We start from the raw sequence: 20,272 nt of genomic DNA on the forward strand, positions 1-20,272 counted from the left end.
CATAATATACTCTCTACCTAACTGTTTTGCAAAATATGCAGATACTAACAAACTTAACCATTGACTTAGTGTCACTACTAATCTCTTATTAGACACTATTGCCTTCTCATCACTTACATGAATTATATAAAAAGATCTAAAATAACCTCCCCAGGCTCACTACTTTCATTATGCTTAATAAACATGTGTGCCATTCCATTATCACTGTCACTGTTTAAAGGTCAAATTTAAAATGCTGACATGATCCAGTGGGGTCTTAGCTGGCACATGTTTTGAACATTTTTAATCCTTAAAATGTTTTTGTCTTTTTCTTCTTGTAATTCTACTTGACATTCTAATAATTCCCATTGGAAACACTCTGCATGCTTAAGGTAGCTGTAAAACCCCACAACATATTCCCTACTGCATCACAAATTAGAAAGCAGATTTCAGAATTTACGATGTCCCACCATGAGGACATATATTTGATGAAAAATTCAGAAATGATCAGGTAATCTCCTTTTCATTAGAAGGAAGAGGATAGTCCCTTGTTTGAGAGTAGCAGTGGAGTCCTAACGAGGTGACATTTTTGTTCGTTCTTCATATTTAAAAGAAATTGAGAGGAAGACTAGAAAGAAAGCATATTTTTTGTCTGAGACATTAAAATGCATGAGAATGGAGTAATTCTGCAGAAACAGGAAAAGGGTAAGTTCTAAATTCAGACATATAGCATTTTCTACTTCGTCCCTCAAATATACATCATGCACTTCCTCCTGATGCTTAGAATTATATTAAAGGGGTTAAAATCTTTAATTGCACTATTATAAAGAAGTGAAAATGCCAACAGCCTTGGGAGATTCACCACCTGGATTTACATTTGAGTATCACACAAATGACTAAGTTTTTCCTATTGTAAATGAGAGACAAGGGGGAGAAGAAAATTGGGAATCACAAGTTAGAAGGGGTAGGCTGAGTCCAGAGACAAATTTCACAAGTTTACAAACCTGTTGGTTATCACATTCAGCTGGTATGAGTTTCTTCTCTTGCATATGATCCTAACATATACAAATATAAGGCTCAGAATTAGGGATTGTAAAACAAAAAAGACTTGATTCACAAATCCTAGCTGAATTATATAAAAAAGATCTAAAATAACCTCCCCAAGCTTACTTACTACATTCGTCATGCTTAAAAAACAATACAAATAAACAATTTACACTCTTCCTTGAAACAACACAAGTTTTTACCCCAAATGACTCAGATTTAAGCATTCACCATGTCTGGGATTAACTCCAGTACAATGACCAAAAAATCTACTGACACAGGGTCCACTTAGCATTTTTTACTAGAATTTGTCTAATCACTGAATGCTTTCTTAGTTCAGTTTGTGTAGATGTGACGTGGCTACTAACCCTCTCATTTGATCTTCATGTCAACCCTATGCAGTAGAAAGAGTAGATATACTATGTCTCCCTTATTACCAAGTTGCAGAAATAGTAACTTAAATAAGATAGAATAATTCCCAAAGCAGAGTTCTTCCTGGAACATTTATGATACTGTCTAAAACAACAAAATATTAAAGGATGATAGAGCTTTCCATCATCCAATTTAGCTATCCCATTGAACTGATAAGTAGTTGTCTGGGTGAAAATTTGTGCAATTGAATAAAGTTTTATATAAACCTCAAGTTTAGTATCTATTAAATATTTTTGATGGTTTTCAGCTCGTTCCACATTTTTCAAAACTCGTAGAAATGGGTAAGAGTGTATTTTAATAATTTTAGAAAGGGTATGAAGGGATGCCTGGGTGACTCAGTTGGTTAAATGTCTGCCTTTGGCTCAGGTCATGATTCCAAGGTCCTGAGATCAAGTCCTACATTGGGCTCCTTACTCAGCAGAGAGCCTGCTTCTCCCTCTACCTGCCACTCTCCCTGCTTGTGCTCTCGCTCTCTCTGACAAATAAATAAATAAATAAAATCTTTTTTTTATAAAGGGGAAAAAATTAAAAAGGGTATGAATACAGAGTCAGAAATCACATTGTCATTTTATTTTATTTTTTTTAAAGATTTACTTACTTATTTTAGAGAGAGAGAATGCTCACCCAGGGGAGGGGCAAAGAAAGAGGGAGAGAATCTCAAGCAGACTCCCTGCTGAGGCCAGAGCCCTACTCAGGGCTCAAACCCACGTTCCTGAGATCATGATCTGAGCCGAAATCAAGAGCCTGCCACTCATCCAACTGAGCCACCCAGATGCTCCAGAAACCACACTGTCATTTTCAAACATCCATTAAAAGGATTCATGTTAGCAGGGGTGGTTTTAAAGATATTTACTTTAGAGCACAAATCAATCTATTTTGTCAGAATGGGTTAGACAAAATATTTGAGAGAATGTGAAGTAATTAATGAGTGGGCAAGACTAAGTCAATTTCAAAAAGGATGATGTCCAGGAACAAAGTCTTAGCAGTGAAGAGCAAGTCAAGCTTTCTTATCTGTAGAAAAATCCATTGGAATGGAACACTTAGGAATCATGTACCGTGCTCCCTTTACCTTGGAGAAAAATAATCTGTTGTCTCAGAATTAATGGAAAAACAGGCATTGAATATAATGAAGTGGAATACATGCATAAAACAGAATGAAAATGAAGTAAGACTCAAAGAATGTGGGCAAATGAGAGAAAGAAAGAGAATGATAAGAGAGCAATGAGGAAGGAAAAGCAAAAGGTCAATGGAGAGAAATTGCAAGAAAAATATAGGAATAAAAGATAAGGCAAATGTAAAAAGAATAACTGAGAAAATGAGTGTATAAAATAGAATTAGCTGGAAGAGAATGGACAAATAGGAAAAATAAAAAAGGAGCAAGAGGAAATGAATGGGGAGAGATGAAGGAGGAGATGCTAGGAAGGTGGTCAGTCCCCAAACACCTGGTTCCAGGAGCTGATCTATAGCAGCTGGAATCTAGGCATGCTCAGTGTGGCCTGTGGATGCTGTGTGTCTGCACTCTGAGAAACAGCAGAGGATATGAGGCCCCTCTCCACCTGCACATCTTCAACGCCAGATGTGTTTTTGTATCAATTGAAATAACAAGGAAGGTTAGGGATGATGAAAACATTCAGGTCTCTATCCTAGCCTACACTGACAATACTTCTTTGCCTTCTCTGATTAGAGCAAAACACTGGTCTCTGTGAGAGCCAATGTTTTGGGCTTCTTTTCCCAAGAATTCATTTTATGCAGAGTAATGTTCATCTGATGCATGTCTGTCCTCAGTCTCTGTGATGAGCACAATTTGAGAATCACTGGAACAGAAGGTATGTAAATGGAAGGGAGAAGAAAGTGGATTAAAGGGGTGGGGAGTGGTATGCAATTCCATCTATTAGTAATAGGGAATAGAGGTGGATCTGGAAAAACAAAAGCAGAGGAAGAGAGGGAGATTGTAACTCTTAGAATGCTTCCTGTGGCTTGGAATTGCCAATCCAGAGAAGCAAGAAACAACTGTCAGTGAGCACCTGGAAAGCACAAAACCTAAGAGTAGGCAGAAGGAGCTACTGACTTATTTTCCTAAGAGCAGGTTTCTATAGGTTTCTATAGACAGAATAAGAAGTGAATGTGGAGGCATACTGGGTAAAAGAGAGCAGGAAGCTCCTAAGCTAATTTCAAGGATGCCAGAAGTGTTTTTCTTTTTCTTTTTTTTTTTCCTATTTCTTTTGTTTTTAGGTTTTTATTTTTTTTTAATTCCAGTAGTTAACATACAGTGTAGCGTTAGTTTCAGGAGTACAATATAATGATTCAACACTTCCATACAAGGGCTGGTGCTCATGACAACAAGTGCACACCTTAATCCCCATCATCTATTTAACCCATCCCTTACTCACCTCCCCTGTGGTAACCAACAGTTTCCTCTCTACAGTTAAGAGTCTCTCTCTTTTTCTCTTTGGTCATTTGTTTTGTTTCTTTTTTTAAAAAAAAAATTATTTATTTATTTGACAGCGAGACATCGAGAGAGGGAACACAAGCAGGGGGAGTGGGAGAGGAAGAAGCTCCCAGCGGAGCAGGGAGCCTGATGCGGGGCTCGATCCCAGGACCCTGGGATCATGCCCTGAGCCAAAGGCAGATGCTTAACGACTGAGCCACCCAGGTGTCCCTCATTTGTTTTGTTTCTTAGACTCACTATGTGTGTGTTTATACATATGTGAATAAGTATCTCTATGCACAGATATGTGCCCATGTGTTATAAATCTTTTTCCATAACATTTAGCTGCTAGTTACAAATGTTACTTGTCACATAGAACATATGTTCTGATGTTTCCTAGTAAGTGTGCCCTAAAATACCAGCATTTTGCCTAAATTTCCCAGGAGTTTACGGACTTTTTAAGGTTGATTTTTCTTTAGTCTTTTCCTTTTTTTCCTCTCTTCCTACATTTTTTTTCCAGGAATGTTATAAAAAATTTCTGTCAAATTTCAGTTGGGACTTTTTCTTTCTCCAGTTTTCCCCTCCACACAAAATAAAAGACTTATTGAGGGGCACCTGGGTGGTGCAGTCGGTTAAGCAACCAACTCTTAGTTTCGGCTCAGGTTGTGATCTTGGTCTCCTGGGATAGAGCCTTTTGTCCAGCTCCATGCTCAGCAAAGCAGTCTGCTTAAAGATGCTCTCTCCCTCTCCGTCTGCCCCCCCAAATGCGTTTTCTATCTTTCTTAAATAAATAAATCTTAAAAAAGAGATTTATTGAGATATAATCAACATAGCATAAAATTTACCATTTACCTTACAACAAACATAAGTTGTATAATTCAATTGTTTTAAGTGTATTTACAGAGTTATGCAAGTATCACCATGATAAATTTTAGAGCATTTTAATCACCCCAAAAGAAAACTCATATTAGCAGTCACTCCTCATTCTACCCATAGCCCTAGGCAACCACTCTTTACTTCCAACCTCTATTAATTAGCCATGTCTACAGATTTTCAAGAAACAAACAATATGTAGTCCTTTGTGACTGGTTCCTTTCACATAGCATAATGTTTTTGAGTTCAACCATGTTGTAGCATGTTACAATATGTCATTCCTCTTTATTGACAAACTGTATTCCATTGTATTCATAGTACTTTTGAAAAACAACTATTTCATGTAATTCAAAATCAAGAGAAATATAGTTATATATCACATTATAGTATTGTGTTGCAGTTACAATCTTTCATTTTTAAAATCATTCATGTCAACAGTCAAACATGTACAGATATCGCAATATGAGTATTTATTTATTAAATATGGTTCTACAATTATAGTAATATGAAAATTAGAAAATAACTACAAACATAATTCTAAATAGAACTCTTATTTAGATCAGATTACAGACTGAAAAGGGGAAATATTTATGCAAGCAAAATTATGATTAATTAGAAGCCTAAATAAAGTAATGCCAATGGATGGATGATGACTATTAATGTCCTAATTAGTTTGAGGAATGCACACCTAATATTTTTCTTTCCACTTGTGAATGAGAATGAAGAAGAGAAGTAATTGCAAAACTAAAAGTCTTAACTGCAATTGCTTTTTCTCATTTATCCAAAGAGTCTGTCATACTATATGTTCTATATACCCAATTCCAACTCTATCATGCTTTGATTATATTAGTCGAGATATTAAAAATATTTTATATATTCTGATAAGTTTTATATGGAAATATTTGTGGGTGGGATATCATTTGATTATCATTCTGAGATCTGAGGGAAAAGTAGGTTATGGCAAGCAAATAAACATGGATTAGTATTCATTAGGATTTAAGAACAGGGTGTGTAGCAGATTCAGGATTGGGACCCAACCAAGGATGTATGTAGGGGACACCTCTATGTAAGGAGAATGTAGGATTCTTGTTTGAGACCCTGAGTCAGTTTGGAACAAAAGTGCACAAGGCTGCCAAAGCAGAACAGTGTGATAGGAACAAATAAGGCACACATTTAGAAAACAAAACATAGAGATATCAATCAAGAAATAGGGATTCTACAGAAGCCAAAGGAAAGAAGCACTTACAAAGCACTCTGCTCTATGGGAATGAAGAGAAGCGACAAAAACGCAGCAATAAATCTAAACGTTAGAGACAGTGCACCACAGCTAACTAAGATAACACATCTGACAAATTTAATAATGGTTAAGTTTTGTTTTAATCAGGAAATTTCGACCACTCTTCAAGCAAAGTAGCCCAGAGTCCTAGAGGAGCACAATTATATAAAAGCACATGGTTAAGTGGGAATGAGAGTGTGGTTATGAGAATGATGCCTTAGGGAGGGATCAATAAATGGAGGGTAGAAGGGTCAATGCAAAACAGAAGACACCTACGGGACATGCATTTTTTTCAGGTAGGCAAGTGTTGCATGTGGTAAATGTATTTATCTGGAGAAGAGCTATGGAGAAGATGAAAGGTGGTTATAACAGATAATACTTTTTTATTCTGCAGACAGAGAGGAGATGGTGAGGGAGAACAGCACGGTGGTGACAGAATTCATCCTCCTTGGTCTAACACAGTCTCAACATGCTCAACTCCTAGTCTTTGTGCTAGTTTTGGTTTTCTACCTCATCATCCTCCCTGGAAATTTCCTCATCATCCTCACCATCCGATCAGACCCTGGCCTCACAGCCCCCCTCTACTTCTTTCTGGGAAATCTGGCTTTCCTGGATGCATCCTATTCCTTCATTGTGGCTCCCAGGATGCTGGTGGACTTCCTCTCTGAGAAGAAAATAATCTCCTACAGAGGCTGCATCACTCAGCTCTTTTTCTTGCACTTCCTGGGGGCAGGGGAGATGTTCCTTCTTGTTGTGATGGCCTTCGACCGCTACGTCGCCATCTGTCATCCTTTGCACTATTCCACTGTCATGAACCCTAGAGTCTGCTATGCCTTGCTCTTGGCTCTGTGGCTTGGGGGCTTTACTCATTCCATTGTACAAGCAGCCCTTATTCTCCGCTTGCCCTTCTGTGGCCCAAACCAGCTGGATAACTTCTTCTGTGATGTGCCACAGGTCATCAAGCTGGCCTGCACAGACACTTTTGTGGTGGAGCTCCTGATGGTCTCCAACAGTGGCCTGCTCACCCTGCTCTGCTTCCTGGGACTTCTGGCCTCCTATGCGGTCATCCTCTGCCGTGTGAAGGGACATTCCTCTGAAGGGAAGAATAAGGCTCTTTCTACATGTACCACACACATTATCATTGTGTTTCTGATGTTTGGACCTGCCATCTTCATCTACACTCGCCCATTCAGAGCCTTCCCAGCTGACAAAGTGGTTTCTCTCTTTCACACAGTCATCTTTCCTTTGATGAACCCTGTGATTTATACCCTTCGCAATCAGGAAGTGAAAGCTTCCATGAAGAAGTTACTGAGTCGTCACATGGTTTGCTGAACAAAATAGAAGAATGAGACAAGCAACAAAGGAGAAAATCCAGTTGGAAATGATTAAATCACTTACTCCTTAATGCACTGAATCATTCAGTTATTTTAGCAAATACTACATTTATTAAGTACTTTCAATTTTCAGGCACTATTCTAGCTACGTGAATAAGGCAGGTAAGATTCCAGGTCTCTTGGGGTTATATTCAGGTAGATAAACACAGGTTAAACTATTAAATTGAAAACAACCCATAAGATCCAAAAGAGATAGTGCTCTGAAGCAAATAAAAACTAATGTTATGATAGAGTTTGGCTGGGAGATGGTAGTTACTTTGCTTTTGGTTGTTAAGCAAGGTCTTTTAGAGTGGTGGTTAGCTGATAACCAGACAATCTGAAAGAAATACCCATGGAATTACATGGGGACAAATAATTCTAGAAAGAGAGGATGACCAGTACAAGGGTACAAAGATCTTACGAACTGGTACATTTCAAGGCCAAAAAAGGAATGTAGTAGCTTGTCAAATATGTTGATATATGTAAATAAGTATGTACTAATACTGACTGTACAAAAAATAGTAGTATGTCTTGTTGGGTTTGTGTGTGTGTGTGTGTGTGTGTGTGTGTGTGTGTGTGTGTGTGTGCATATATATAAATACATGACGATAGTCCTGTAAAATGAATGACATGTAATAGGATTATTATCAATATGATTGGACTAAAATTTGCTTTCTTGTCAGATGTTTTATATTTATATTTTTTCACATTTTCTGCTTCGTTTTGGTTTAATTGGAAAAGGCAAAGAAACATTCTTTCACAGAGTCTCCAGAAAAGAATGCAACTCTGCCAACACCTGAGTGTAGCCCAGTGAGACTTGGACCAGACTTCTGACTTAAAGAATTGTAAGATAATAAATTTTTGCTATTTTAAGTCACTAGGTTTGTGGTAATTTGTTACAGTGAAAGAATAAATTGAAACAACACAATCTGGTTTAATAGGAACATATTAAAGTAATTTTTCTTTCACTACCCTTTTACTTTTCATCTATATAGGTCTTTATTATTAATGGTAGTTTCTTGTATGCAACATAATCTATCCAATACAATAATCTCTGCCTTTAAATAGGTTATTAGTTCATTTATATATATCATAAAAGAACCATTTCAGTTAAAATTGACAATGCTTTTATTTTATATTTGTTTCATATGTTTTTTTTTCAGTTTTTTTCTTGGATACTTGAGTGTCATTTATATTTTCTTTCTTTCTACTTATTATTTAACTAAACTTTTTCATATTAATAATATTGACCTCTTAGCTATCTTTTTCTTGAGGTTTTTAGTGTTTATTTTATGGTTACAAATACATACTGAACATTTTACTGTATCACAGTCTAAGATCAATATTATATCTTTCCAGGTATCATATATGAAAGTTTAACAGTATACTTCCACTCACCTTCTCTTGATCCTGGTGTTTGTGTTGTTTTATATTAATGTCTACTATTATCCATTGAGATAATATATTCAACAATATATTGTTATTATCTTTGTTGTGTATGGTCTTTTACCTTTTAAAGAGATGTATATAATACAAATTATTTTTATTCTCCTCATGTTTCATTTTGTATAGTGCTATTGCTATGTCTTCGTGTTCGCTAATCTTTTCTTCTTCAATGTCATCTCTGTAAGTAATGCCATCCAATGCATTTTTTTCACCTCAGAAACAGGAGAGTTCAACTCCACACTTCAATTTGGATTAAAAAAAAATGTTCCATGATCCTGCTTAATCATTGTATAGTAGCAGTACTACCTCTTCGGGAGATAAGGTAAATTACCCTTTACAAGATGGTAACACCTTTCCTTGGCTTTACGTCTCTGGGAAAGAAAATTGAAAAGTGACTGAGCTTGAGGTTAATAGAAATTTTACTGCATCACTGGTGAAAACATCCCAGAACTTCTGGAACTAGGGAGCCTGAAGCTGTGGAAAAAGAAAGCATAAATTCTACACTTGTTTTATGGGGAATGAAGAATGGGGACTATCCTAAAAAGCCTGCAGATTCTTCTTATTGGGAGCAAAATACATATAATGTCATTAAATAAGAGTGTATGCTGCACTCTAGGGGATGCCATCCCAAGATAGAAGGATCCAATTTTAAAATTGTGATGCTCTCTAGTCAGTCTTTTTTTTTTTTTTAAGATTTTATTTATTTATTTGACAGAGATAGAGACAGCCAGCGAGAGAGGGAACACAAGCAGGGGGAGTGAGAGAGGAAGAAGCAGGCTCATAGCAGAGGAGCCTGATGTGGGGCTTGATCCCATAACGCCAGGATCACGCCCTGAGCTGAAGGCAGACGCTTAACCGCTGCGCCACCCAGGCGCCCCTCTAGTCAGTCTTAATATAAAAGAACACAAACATGAAGAACAGCTCCATCTCAATAGTCAGTTGAAGTTCTATGGTCACATGATCCATTCCTACATGGGCATAGCAGACTACCAGGAGCTGATTTCCAACTCATGTACAGTTCTCTGCTGCACACGGCATGGCCATGCTACATAATCTTATAAAACTACATTATGATTCTCCTATTAGGATATGGAAAACCTTATAAATGGTTTCCCAGCATAGGTAGCTTTAATATTGTAGAATTTGCCGGGACATATGGCCCTAGTGGTAAGGCTACTTTCACTCTGTACTAAGTCTGCTAAGGTGCTTTCCTGACCTAAGTTCACAAAAACTAGAACCTTCATTTTAATCAATAAATAAGTAATATATACATGTTAGAGTATACTGCCTCTAGAACTTGGAGAGGACTACCAGACATTATGCTTTCTTCTTAGTGGTATAGTGACTGAGGTACAAGATGCAATACTTTAACATTTAAGCTGATGTCTCAGCATACTTGCCCTATATAAACTCCACCAAACTTCACAAATGCAGCAGGACCATACCATCTTCGATGAATGAGGTTTTTGTCCTCACACTTTATTCTTCGCAGTGACTTAATCTGGGAAGAGAAAATGTTGTTTTCCTTATGCCCTATTTTAGGAATATTGAAAACTTCACTTAACTTCCCTGTAATTATATATCACATGTCCTTGACTAAAATTGTTGGTCTGCTAGTAATCAACCATGATTATAGTGTTACAGTTAAATTAGATAGAAGTTTATTTTCTAATGTAAAACAAATAGTATCTTGGTTCAATGTTGATATAGTAGTACCACGGTATCTACAGACACTCCAAAATCTCCTGTGTGTACTCTTTTTTAGTAATTTGTCACAAATTATCTGTAAAAATCCCACACACCACGCTTGTATTCCAGAAAGACTGAGTAATAAAAGGATGTGTGCCATTATAGGTCCATTTTCTTTCCAATACATTCTTTTCATTCCTACAAATTTGTTTTGTATTATAGGCAGCCCTAATCCACGAGGACTGCATTTCCAGGACTCTAAGTCACTTGACTTCCAGATGGTTACAAATGAGCATCACTGTTAGATTAACATACGGTGGGAGGAAAGGACAACAAAGAACACACACACACACACACACACACACACACACACACACACTCAAACTGGCCCCAACATCTGCAGTACTTCTGTGGCTCACTCTGGAACTCAGAAACACTTCCCTGGCTCTAGCTCTCCTAGTAAAATGCACCACAACACTTCCATCTTTTGTATATAAGCTGTTATAACCAAAATAATGGTCTCCCAAGGAAGTCCACACCCTAATCAAGGAACTTGTGAATATGTTACCTTACATGGCAAAAAGAACTTTGCAGATATGACTATTTATAAACCTTCAGGTGGGGAGATTATCCTGCATCAGCTCGTCTTTGGTTTCCCTGAACATTTCCTGTTAGCGACTCAGATATTTTGTCACTTGAGTAATTACTTAACATCCTTCTGTTTGTACAATATTTAACTGATAGCATTAAACTTTAAGCATTTACAGTACTTAATATTAGTACAAAAACTCACACTTTTCCAATTAGACCTGAGAAAATATGGAGTTGGGGAAAGACAAAGGGCATAACTCCCCCAGGAGTCAGCCCCTATAAAGACTTTTCACCAAGTAGCTGCCTAATAATACTGTTTACTTTCATGTTATTGGCCACTTTTACTTGCAAGGAAGGCTGCACAATGTCATTTAATGAATTCAGGTGTCTGTTACTAATGAAAAATGGGAGAAGGCTGGCTACTCAGCAGTCTCTGGTACATGGTCTGGACTCATTGCTAAACTGGTGAGGAAAATAAAGAACTGTGGTTGGCTCAGGGTAGTGAGAAGCAGCTTTGTGCATGGGGCTGGAAACTCCATGGAAGTGCACAGACACCTGATCCCAAGAAAATGAGCTTTCTTTTTCAAGAAAGAAGGAAGGGTCATGGTTGGGAAACTAACAGGTTCTGCAATAGCCAGTTATCAACACTGTTATTCAGCATTGCTCTAAAATTCTAATTAATGCCATAAGGCACAAGAAAGGCATTAGAAAAAATATGTTATTAATGTTTGTAGATTATTTTACAAGTAACCTGAAATAAAGAAGACAATGAACTGGGGAAAAAATTACAAATGAGATTTCCACAATGATACCATTTACCACTTAAATTTATACAAAATGGAATCCAGAGCAATAAAATCAATTACGATAAAGGAAAAGATCACATTAAGGAAAGCATCAAAGTAGGAAATAGGCAAAATTACATATAACAAAAAAATGTGTTACAAAAAACGTGTTGATAATGAAGATGAGAAAATTTTACTGTGTCATAAGTAGGCAGATATTAAGAGGGACATAACATCCTTTTGGATCAAAGACTCAATTTCGTAATTCTGTTCATTTTTCTACCTTTAAGTGTAATATTGTGATATTGAAATATCAATGGAGCTTGTTTTAACATTAGAAAATAAATCTAATTTAGAATAAAAACGTATGAAACTAGCCAAGAAAACTGTGAATGAATAAAGCAGTGGGAGCAAACTTGCCCTTCCATACATGAAATACACTGTAAACATAATGAGTAGTAAAATACGCAGCACCTCCTCAAAAACTACCAGGGGGGGGGGAAGTAAATGAGCACACCTGAAGAAGAGCCTGATCTATTGGCAAATTTAAAAGGTTATAAAGAAAGCATAACAAATTCTTAGTGGAGTGAATTATTATTTAATTGCAAAGATGAAAAATTATCTCACATTATTTATCAATAAATTCTAGACAGGTAAGAGTTTAAATGTGAAAATTTCAGCCTTAATAAAATTTAGAATTAAAATAATCTAGAATATATTTTCCTAAATATCATATTTATCAATGTCTACTATAGAAAACAAACTACAACAAAAGAATGAACATCATACAAAATTCTCATAATTCAACTCTAGTCCTATCTCTCCACTGCTCATCAGAGTATTGAAAATTGTGTTTAAAGTATTATCAATTTTGCAGATGAAAATGGTGTCTCATTTCTGTAATGTCAAAAGTGTATTTTAACATCCCAATTACTTTTTTACTAGTAGTCTCTGAGGAATCTAAAACAATCAAATGAGTTTCTCCTTTGTGCCTTCTACCAAGGGATACATTGATATACTGCTGTCTTTTGAAGTTCAGACCAGAAAATAAAATCACTGGGTGAGAAATATTAAGCATCCATTTCATATTGATGTTACTTCTGAAGTACAGCTGCAAACTCGTAGGTTACATAATCTTGACCTGTTACTCTACCGTACGTACCACATCTATCTCATTATTTTCATTAATAAACCTTAAATGTGTCCATAAGTGATAAGTACAAATGCCAAAAAGATAACTGAAGAGAGGGCTGAAAGGGGAAAATTAAACTGGAATATACCTGATTTTGTCAGAAATGGAAAAAAAATATACAAAATTCAGAAACACTATACCAATGATTACTGGAAATTAAGATAATAGTCCCAGCAATCCAGGCCAACTAAATTATGCTTAGAGAAAAGAAATCTAGAAATCAAATTGTTTGGCTATCCTTATCAGATTAAATGATAATATTCTTTGAATTATATATAGCAGAAAGATCGAGAAAGTTCCTTTATTGTTTTTATAAATGCAATTATCTTAAAAGAGAGATAAATGATAGAAATGCAAGGATAAAGTGCTTGATTCATGACTTTGAAAATCATAGAATATCACCACTCATAAAATATTGATGCTATCATTATACTTGTTAGAAATTATTAGAAAAATGTATGAGAAAATTCAACTTTCCTATGCCAACAGTCTGAAAATGGCCAAGTAGTTAAACACTTTTAAGCTGAAAAAAAAAAATTAGAGGAAGCATCTTATCTAGGACTCTATCTCTGCCAGACCCACGTGCACCTGCAAATGTACTTACTTCATACTTCAAACAAATACAAAAGGTCCAGGAGCCATAGCTTAGGTAAGATCATTATCTTATAGCAAGGGTATGAAGCACAAAAAAGAAATACACATTCACATCTGTGAATGAGAACTAACAAGGATTTCCATTTCCAGTTCTATTACCTTGTGAAAGAAGGAAGTTTTTATGCTACTCTGAATGATGGTGTCAAACATAATGGGAGATTATGGGCCATTTACAATAACTGTGTGTCTTAGTGATAGTAACTATATATATATAAGAGAATATGACTAAGTGCTTATTATGGTTATCTAAATACACTATATTTTTTTCAGATTTGAACTGTGTAACTAAAAGTTTAAAATGCACCCCAAAACCATGTATATTTTATTTTCATTTCTGACAATCTGCATTAGGTCTGGGTCTAGGCTTTCAAAGAAGCAAGGAAAGGACTGGAGATGAACAACAAGCCTGGAATAAAACTTGAAAAATAGAGCTAAAATCAAGAAAATTAGGAAGGGCTTAAACAAGTGAATTTATATAAATTGAGCGCTGACCTATTCCCTTTAAATGTGTGCATTTTTTAATAGTTCATTTCACTTAGCAGAATTCACCTTAGGCAGTAGCATAATATCTATGACTTTTTTCCATCCTTGACAAAGTTAAAGGTTAAAAGAATTTTCAGGAAAATAATTATGAGGGTGGATAGGTCCAAGGAGGCTAAGTAACCAAAGATGGTACTCTCTTCAAACAATACATCACATTTAAAAATTTTTAAAGTCACATTTACAAAGGTAAATGATTCACCTTACTCTTTACCCCTCACTAATGGAGGAAAGTGGAACAAGACTACAACGGTAAACTTCACTAGTCTTAATAATAGTGATTTAGGTTTTTCTATATACTCATATACATGAAAAAATACAACTTAAAAACAAATATCAGATAAAAATGGTTATTTGATCCAATTTTGCAACAATGGATAAGAACGCACAGATGGGATACACTTGACGTCTGAGCAAATGAACTGAAGGGACATGAAGCAATATGTAGATGAACATCAGTAGTTTTGAGAGTCAATGTGGGTCATTCAATTCTAAAAACCTTAATCTTTCCTCATTGAAGCCTAAAGTAATAGGCTTTAATCTCAGTTAATAATATAACTGTCTCCATATTCAACCTTCTAGCCACAATATGCTCATGGTTTGTAATCAGTTCTTTTTAAGGAGCATAATGTAGATTTTGTGATTTCAGCACTATTTGATGTGGCAAACTTTTTTAAAGATTTTATTTGAGAGAGAGAGAGAGGATGAGCACAGGGGGAGGGAGAGGGAAAAAGAATTTGAAGATGACTCCACTGGCTCAGTGCAAGCCTCCAAGGGGCTCAGTCCCACCATTCATGAGATTGTGACCTGAGCTGAAACCAAGAGCTGGATGCTTAACTGACTGAGCCACCCAGATGCCCCTAATATGGGAAACTTTTTACTGCATACTGAGAATGTCACAAACTGTGTTAATAAATGCACTTCCTGAAAAAGATAAAAATCTATTTTGTTGATGCCTTCCAAAATTCTTTGATTCTCATATGAGACAGGATGTAAGTAAAGATCAGGTTTATTGACTTGTTTATTGACTTGTCAGTCCCTATGACATCTGTGTGTTTTTCCCTCTTCTAGGCAACCTCTGACAAACTCATACAAAAGGATGAATGATCTCCCGAACAACAGATCAAGTGTTTCTGAGTTCATCTTGCTGGGACTTTCCAATTCTCAAGAAATTCAAATATTCTTTTTTGCAATCTTCCTTCTTGTCTATGTAGCCATCATAGTAGGAAACCTCCTCATTGTGATCTCTGTGATAGTTGATAACCATCTTCACTCCCCCATGTATTTCTTTCTGGCAAATTTATCATTTTTTGACTTATGTCTTTCTTCTGCCGCAACTCCCAAAGTGATTGCAGACTTCCTTAGAAAACGCAAGACCATCTCCTTGTGGGGCTGCGTGGCCCAGATGTTTTTTATGCACTTCTTTGGGGGTGGAGAGATGTCTCTTTTGATAGCTATGGCCATGGATAGGTATGTTTCAATATGCAAACCCTTGCACTATAAGACCATCATGAATCACAGGGTGCTCATTGTGTTTCTACTGCTCTCGTGGGCAATTGGGTTCACACATACCACAAGCCAGATGGTTTTCACTGCAGGTTTACCTTTCTGTGGTCCTAATGTTGTGGACAGCATTTTCTGTGACCTTCTCCTGGTCATCAAGCTTGCCTGCACGGACACCTATATCCTAGAACTGTTGGTGATTGCCAACAGTGGACTCCTGTCCCTGGTCTGCTTCATTCTCTTGCTCATGTCCTACGTTATCATGCTGGTCGCCATCTGGCAGCACCCCTCCAGTGCATCCTCCAAGGCAGTGTCCACACTATCTGCTCACATCACTGTGGTCACTCTCTTCTTTGGTCCCACTATCTTTATCTATGCTTTCCCATTCAATAGTTACTCTGTAGATAAGTTTCTTTCTGTGTTTTACTCTATAATCACCCCCTCCTTAATCCAATTATTTATACTCTGAGAAATCAGGAAATGAAAGCAGCCATTAAGAGACTCAGCAGCCAGCATCTTGGTTCCTGGCTCACTTCCTAAGTAATGTCTACAACAACTGATTGATTGTGGTCTCTGCTATTTGGGGGTTTACGGTCTTACATATTTATTGGAATAATTAAAATGAAAATATTAAATACTATCTATTTTCCTCCCTGAAAATCCATGCAATTATTAAGGTCAGTTTTACTAAAAATCTAATGGAAATGTTCACAGCACAGATTCAACACATAAATAAGTGTGCTTTAATTACTTCCTTGTCTTAGAATTCAGAGAAACAGGGGTGCCTGGCTGGCTAAGATGGTTGAGCATCTGCCTTTGGCTCAGATCATGATCCCAGAGTCCTGGGATTGAGCCCCGCATTAGGCTTCATGCTCAGTGGGGCGTGTGCTTCTCCCTCTCCTTCTGCTGTTTCCCTTTGTCTCCCCTCCACTTGTGCTCTCTCTCTCTCTCAAATGAATAAAATCTTAAAAAAAAAAAATTCAGAGAAACAACCCTGATGAACATTTAAAATACATAAGCATATGTCTTACAAAAATTTTATAAAGTTTTAATGGCTCAGTATGGAAAAATAGGTAACTTTAGTAAGATAGCACACTAGATGGTATTTAGTATCAATTTTTATTTCTAAAGTTAGATTAACTTAATAGGTGTTCAAATATCTATCAATATTTGGCAACCGTATGGAACTTCTTAGAGTGGTTGTGATTTGATTGAGGGTAAGAATACTTTCTCACTGGATAGCCTCAATACACTATATATTTAGTAGAAGGTAAAAATATGCCTAAAAATAAATATTTCCAACATATCTTTGAGTACTCAAATAATTTTCAAAGAATCAATATCAACTGAAATATTAAAGATTGAAACCATGAACTGCTCAGTGCAGCTTGCTTTACCAGATCACATGGACACTCAATGCTTTTTCAGCTGAATTCCATCATTCGTGAAACATTAAAAAAATATTTACTAGGTACCAACCATTGTATATATCACATGGTTATAGATACAGACCTGGTCCCTGTTCCAGAGACAGTAACCAAGGGGAGGGATCTATGTTAGGCGTGGTGGTCTCAGAAGATCACTTTAAGGGGAGACACTTATACTAACACATTAAGGAAGCTCTAGAATTAGACATTTAAGCAGGGAAAAGAGTATTCCAAGCAAGAGGCCAGAGTACCTAGACATTGTTAAGTGAGAAAGAGTTTGTGTTAGTATTAAAGAGAGACCTTGGTGAAGGAGATTGATCAATAAAAGAGAGAAGATCTATGCTGACACTTTGTAGAAAGGAAAGGACCAGAGTTTTCAGACTAGTGGATTCCTTTTTATTGTCAATATAAAGCCATTAATGTGTTTTGATAAAGGGAAAGTTGGGATCCCATGTATTACAGTTTGGTATAGCTCTGCCCTCTTAAATAGAGAACATAATGTAGCAAAAGTAAAAGCAGAGGAAATAGTGGACTATTTCAGATAGTAAGCCTGAATTTATTAAATAATACAATAATATTGAATAAAACAATATTTAAATATTAAATAATAATAATAATACATGAGTTTGTGAAAACTGTAAAGACTTTCAAAGGCAAATTGAAGACCTAAAATTATTTGAACATCTTGGGGACCATCTCTTTTGATGTCTTTTTAAAATTTTTTAAATGTCTCAGTTTAAAAAACATTTTAATATTTTTTTGCTTTTTTATTATGAAATTTTTTGAGTATAGTTGAAATACATATTATGTTAGTTTCAGGTACACAACATTGTGATTTGAGAAATTTATACGTTATACTATGCTCACTGGAAGTGTAGCTCCATCTGTCACCATACAAATTACTATAATATTACTGGCTATATTCCTTATGCTGTGCTTCTTATTCCTGTGACTTGTTCTTTCCCTAAGTATATGCTTCTATCTTCCACTCGCCTTTACCTATTTTTCCCATTTCCCCACCTGCCTCACCTCTGGCAACCATCAGTTTGTTCTCTGTATTTATATTCTAACTCTGCTTCTTTATTTTTTAATTCTTTTGTTTTTTATATTCCACATAAGTGAAATTATATTGTATTTGTCTCTGACTCATTTCACTTAACATAATACCCTCTAGGTCCATTCATGCTGTTGCAAATAGCAAGACTTCATATATATATATATATATATATATATATATATATATATATATATATATACACACACACACACACACACTAAGGGCAGGTTGATTGCAATATTATATATGCAATATTATATGCAATATATGCAATATTATATATATATATGTGTGTGTGTGTATATATATATATATACCATATCTTCCTTATCCATTCATCTAGTGATGGACACTGGTTGCTTCCATATCTTGGCTGTTGTAAATAATGTTGCAATACATGTAGGGGTGCATATATCTTTTCAAATCAGTACCTTCATTTTCTTTGGTTAAATAACAAGCAGTGGAATTACTGGATCATATTGGAATTCTACTTTTAATTTTTTGACGAATCTCCATACTGTTTTCCACAGTGGCTATACCAATTACAGTTCCACCAACAGAGCACAACTTTAAGTCCTCACCAACACTTATAATGTCTTGTCTTTTTGATTCTAGCCATTCTGACAGGTGCAAGGTGTTACGTCATTGTGGTTTTGATTTGCATTTCCCTGATGATTAATCATTTCAGGCATCTTTGCATGAGCCTGTTAACCATTTTTCTTTGGAAAAATGTGTATTCAGGTCCTTTGCCTATTTTTAATTGGATTGTTTGGTTTTTTTGGTGTTGAGCTGTAGAAATTCTTTATATATTTTGGATATTAACCCCTTCTTGGATCTATCACTCCCAAATATTCAGTAGGTTACCTTTTTGTATTGCTGATGGCGTCCTTTGCTGTGCAAAACTCTATCAAACTTACATATTTTCCCTCCTTATCCCCTTTTTAAGTATATTTGCCCTACTTTGATTTGGCCTAGACAATGTGTTCCTAACAGTTCAGCTTTCTTCTAAAAAATTCTATGTGTACCATCCTTACCAACTGGTTTCAGTAATCAGGTCGGAGTTCCCAATATTGTTCTAATATTATCTTTCTGATTTCTATATTTAAGAATCTTCTTCTTGCAAACATCTCTTCAAATGCCACACAAGCCATGGTATATATTTCTTCACCATAAATATTTTTATTTTATTTTTTTATTTTATGGAGAGAGAGAGAGTGCAGGAGTAGGGGGGGGACTGGCAGAGCTAGAGGGGGAGGGAGAGGCAGACTCCCTGCTGAGTGGGGAGCCCAATATGGGGCTGGATCCTAGGACCCTGGGATCATGACCTGAGTTGAAGGCAGATGCTTAACTGACTGAGCCACCCAAGCACCCCATCCATAAATATTTTTAAAAGGTTTATTTTTCGTGGCAATTCTACTTGCTAGTGGCTATATAAGGAACCAAATTTTTAAAAAATTCTGGGGTTCAATTAAAAAGTATGAGAAATCTATTAACAATGTCTGCTATGGGCTTTGGAAATGAATGTGGCACCACATTTATCATATATTTACTACCCTCACTTTCTTGTAACCTTTTCAAGAGCATTTTAATCAGAGCAACATGGAAAAGTCATATATAAGAGTAAATACAGAAAAATTTCTGCAGCATATGAACTCATCTGCAATCATATACTGTTATGCTGTTAGCCTTTAGAATTTTATTTGCTTAATTGCATTGTTTTATAAAGTTCTGCTACAGATCTTTCTTAATATTTTTGAGTCATCACAAAGTTCTATAGAATTATAAAGGGCTAACAGAATTCTGTATCTTTAGAATGGTTGATTGCAAAAATCCACTAAGTAATCATTTATTGATTACCATTATTCATTTATTGATTACCATGGTGAAAGACTCCCCTGCTTGCTCGCTCAAGTTCTCTGCTCTCTCTCTCTTTCTTCCCTTTACATGATAAAAGGAGATTTGTCTCTGTTAAGAGCTGGTCTA

At 36.0% G+C, this 20,272-nt stretch overlaps 2 protein-coding genes across 2 annotated transcripts; both read left to right on the forward strand.

Moving 5' to 3' along the window:
- Positions 1-6,437: 6,437 nt before the first annotated feature.
- On the forward strand, positions 6,438-7,364 carry LOC123781457 (olfactory receptor 4N5). Its single transcript, XM_045780929.2, has one exon. The coding sequence runs from the start codon at positions 6,438-6,440 to the stop codon at positions 7,362-7,364; it is 927 nt and encodes a 308-aa protein (XP_045636885.1).
- Positions 7,365-15,401: 8,037 nt separating this feature from the next.
- Positions 15,402-16,345, forward strand: LOC123781418 (olfactory receptor 4K13-like). The gene is given in 2 exon segments (XM_045780874.2): positions 15,402-16,245; positions 16,248-16,345. Coding segments are annotated over 2 exon segments (942 nt in total).
- The last annotated feature ends 3,927 nt before the right edge of the window (positions 16,346-20,272 follow it).

Source organism: Ursus americanus, chromosome 34 (genome assembly GCF_024610735.1).
Source record: "Ursus americanus isolate L20-20 chromosome 34, mUrsAme1.1.p, whole genome shotgun sequence".
Taxonomy (NCBI): Eukaryota; Metazoa; Chordata; class Mammalia; order Carnivora; family Ursidae; genus Ursus; species Ursus americanus.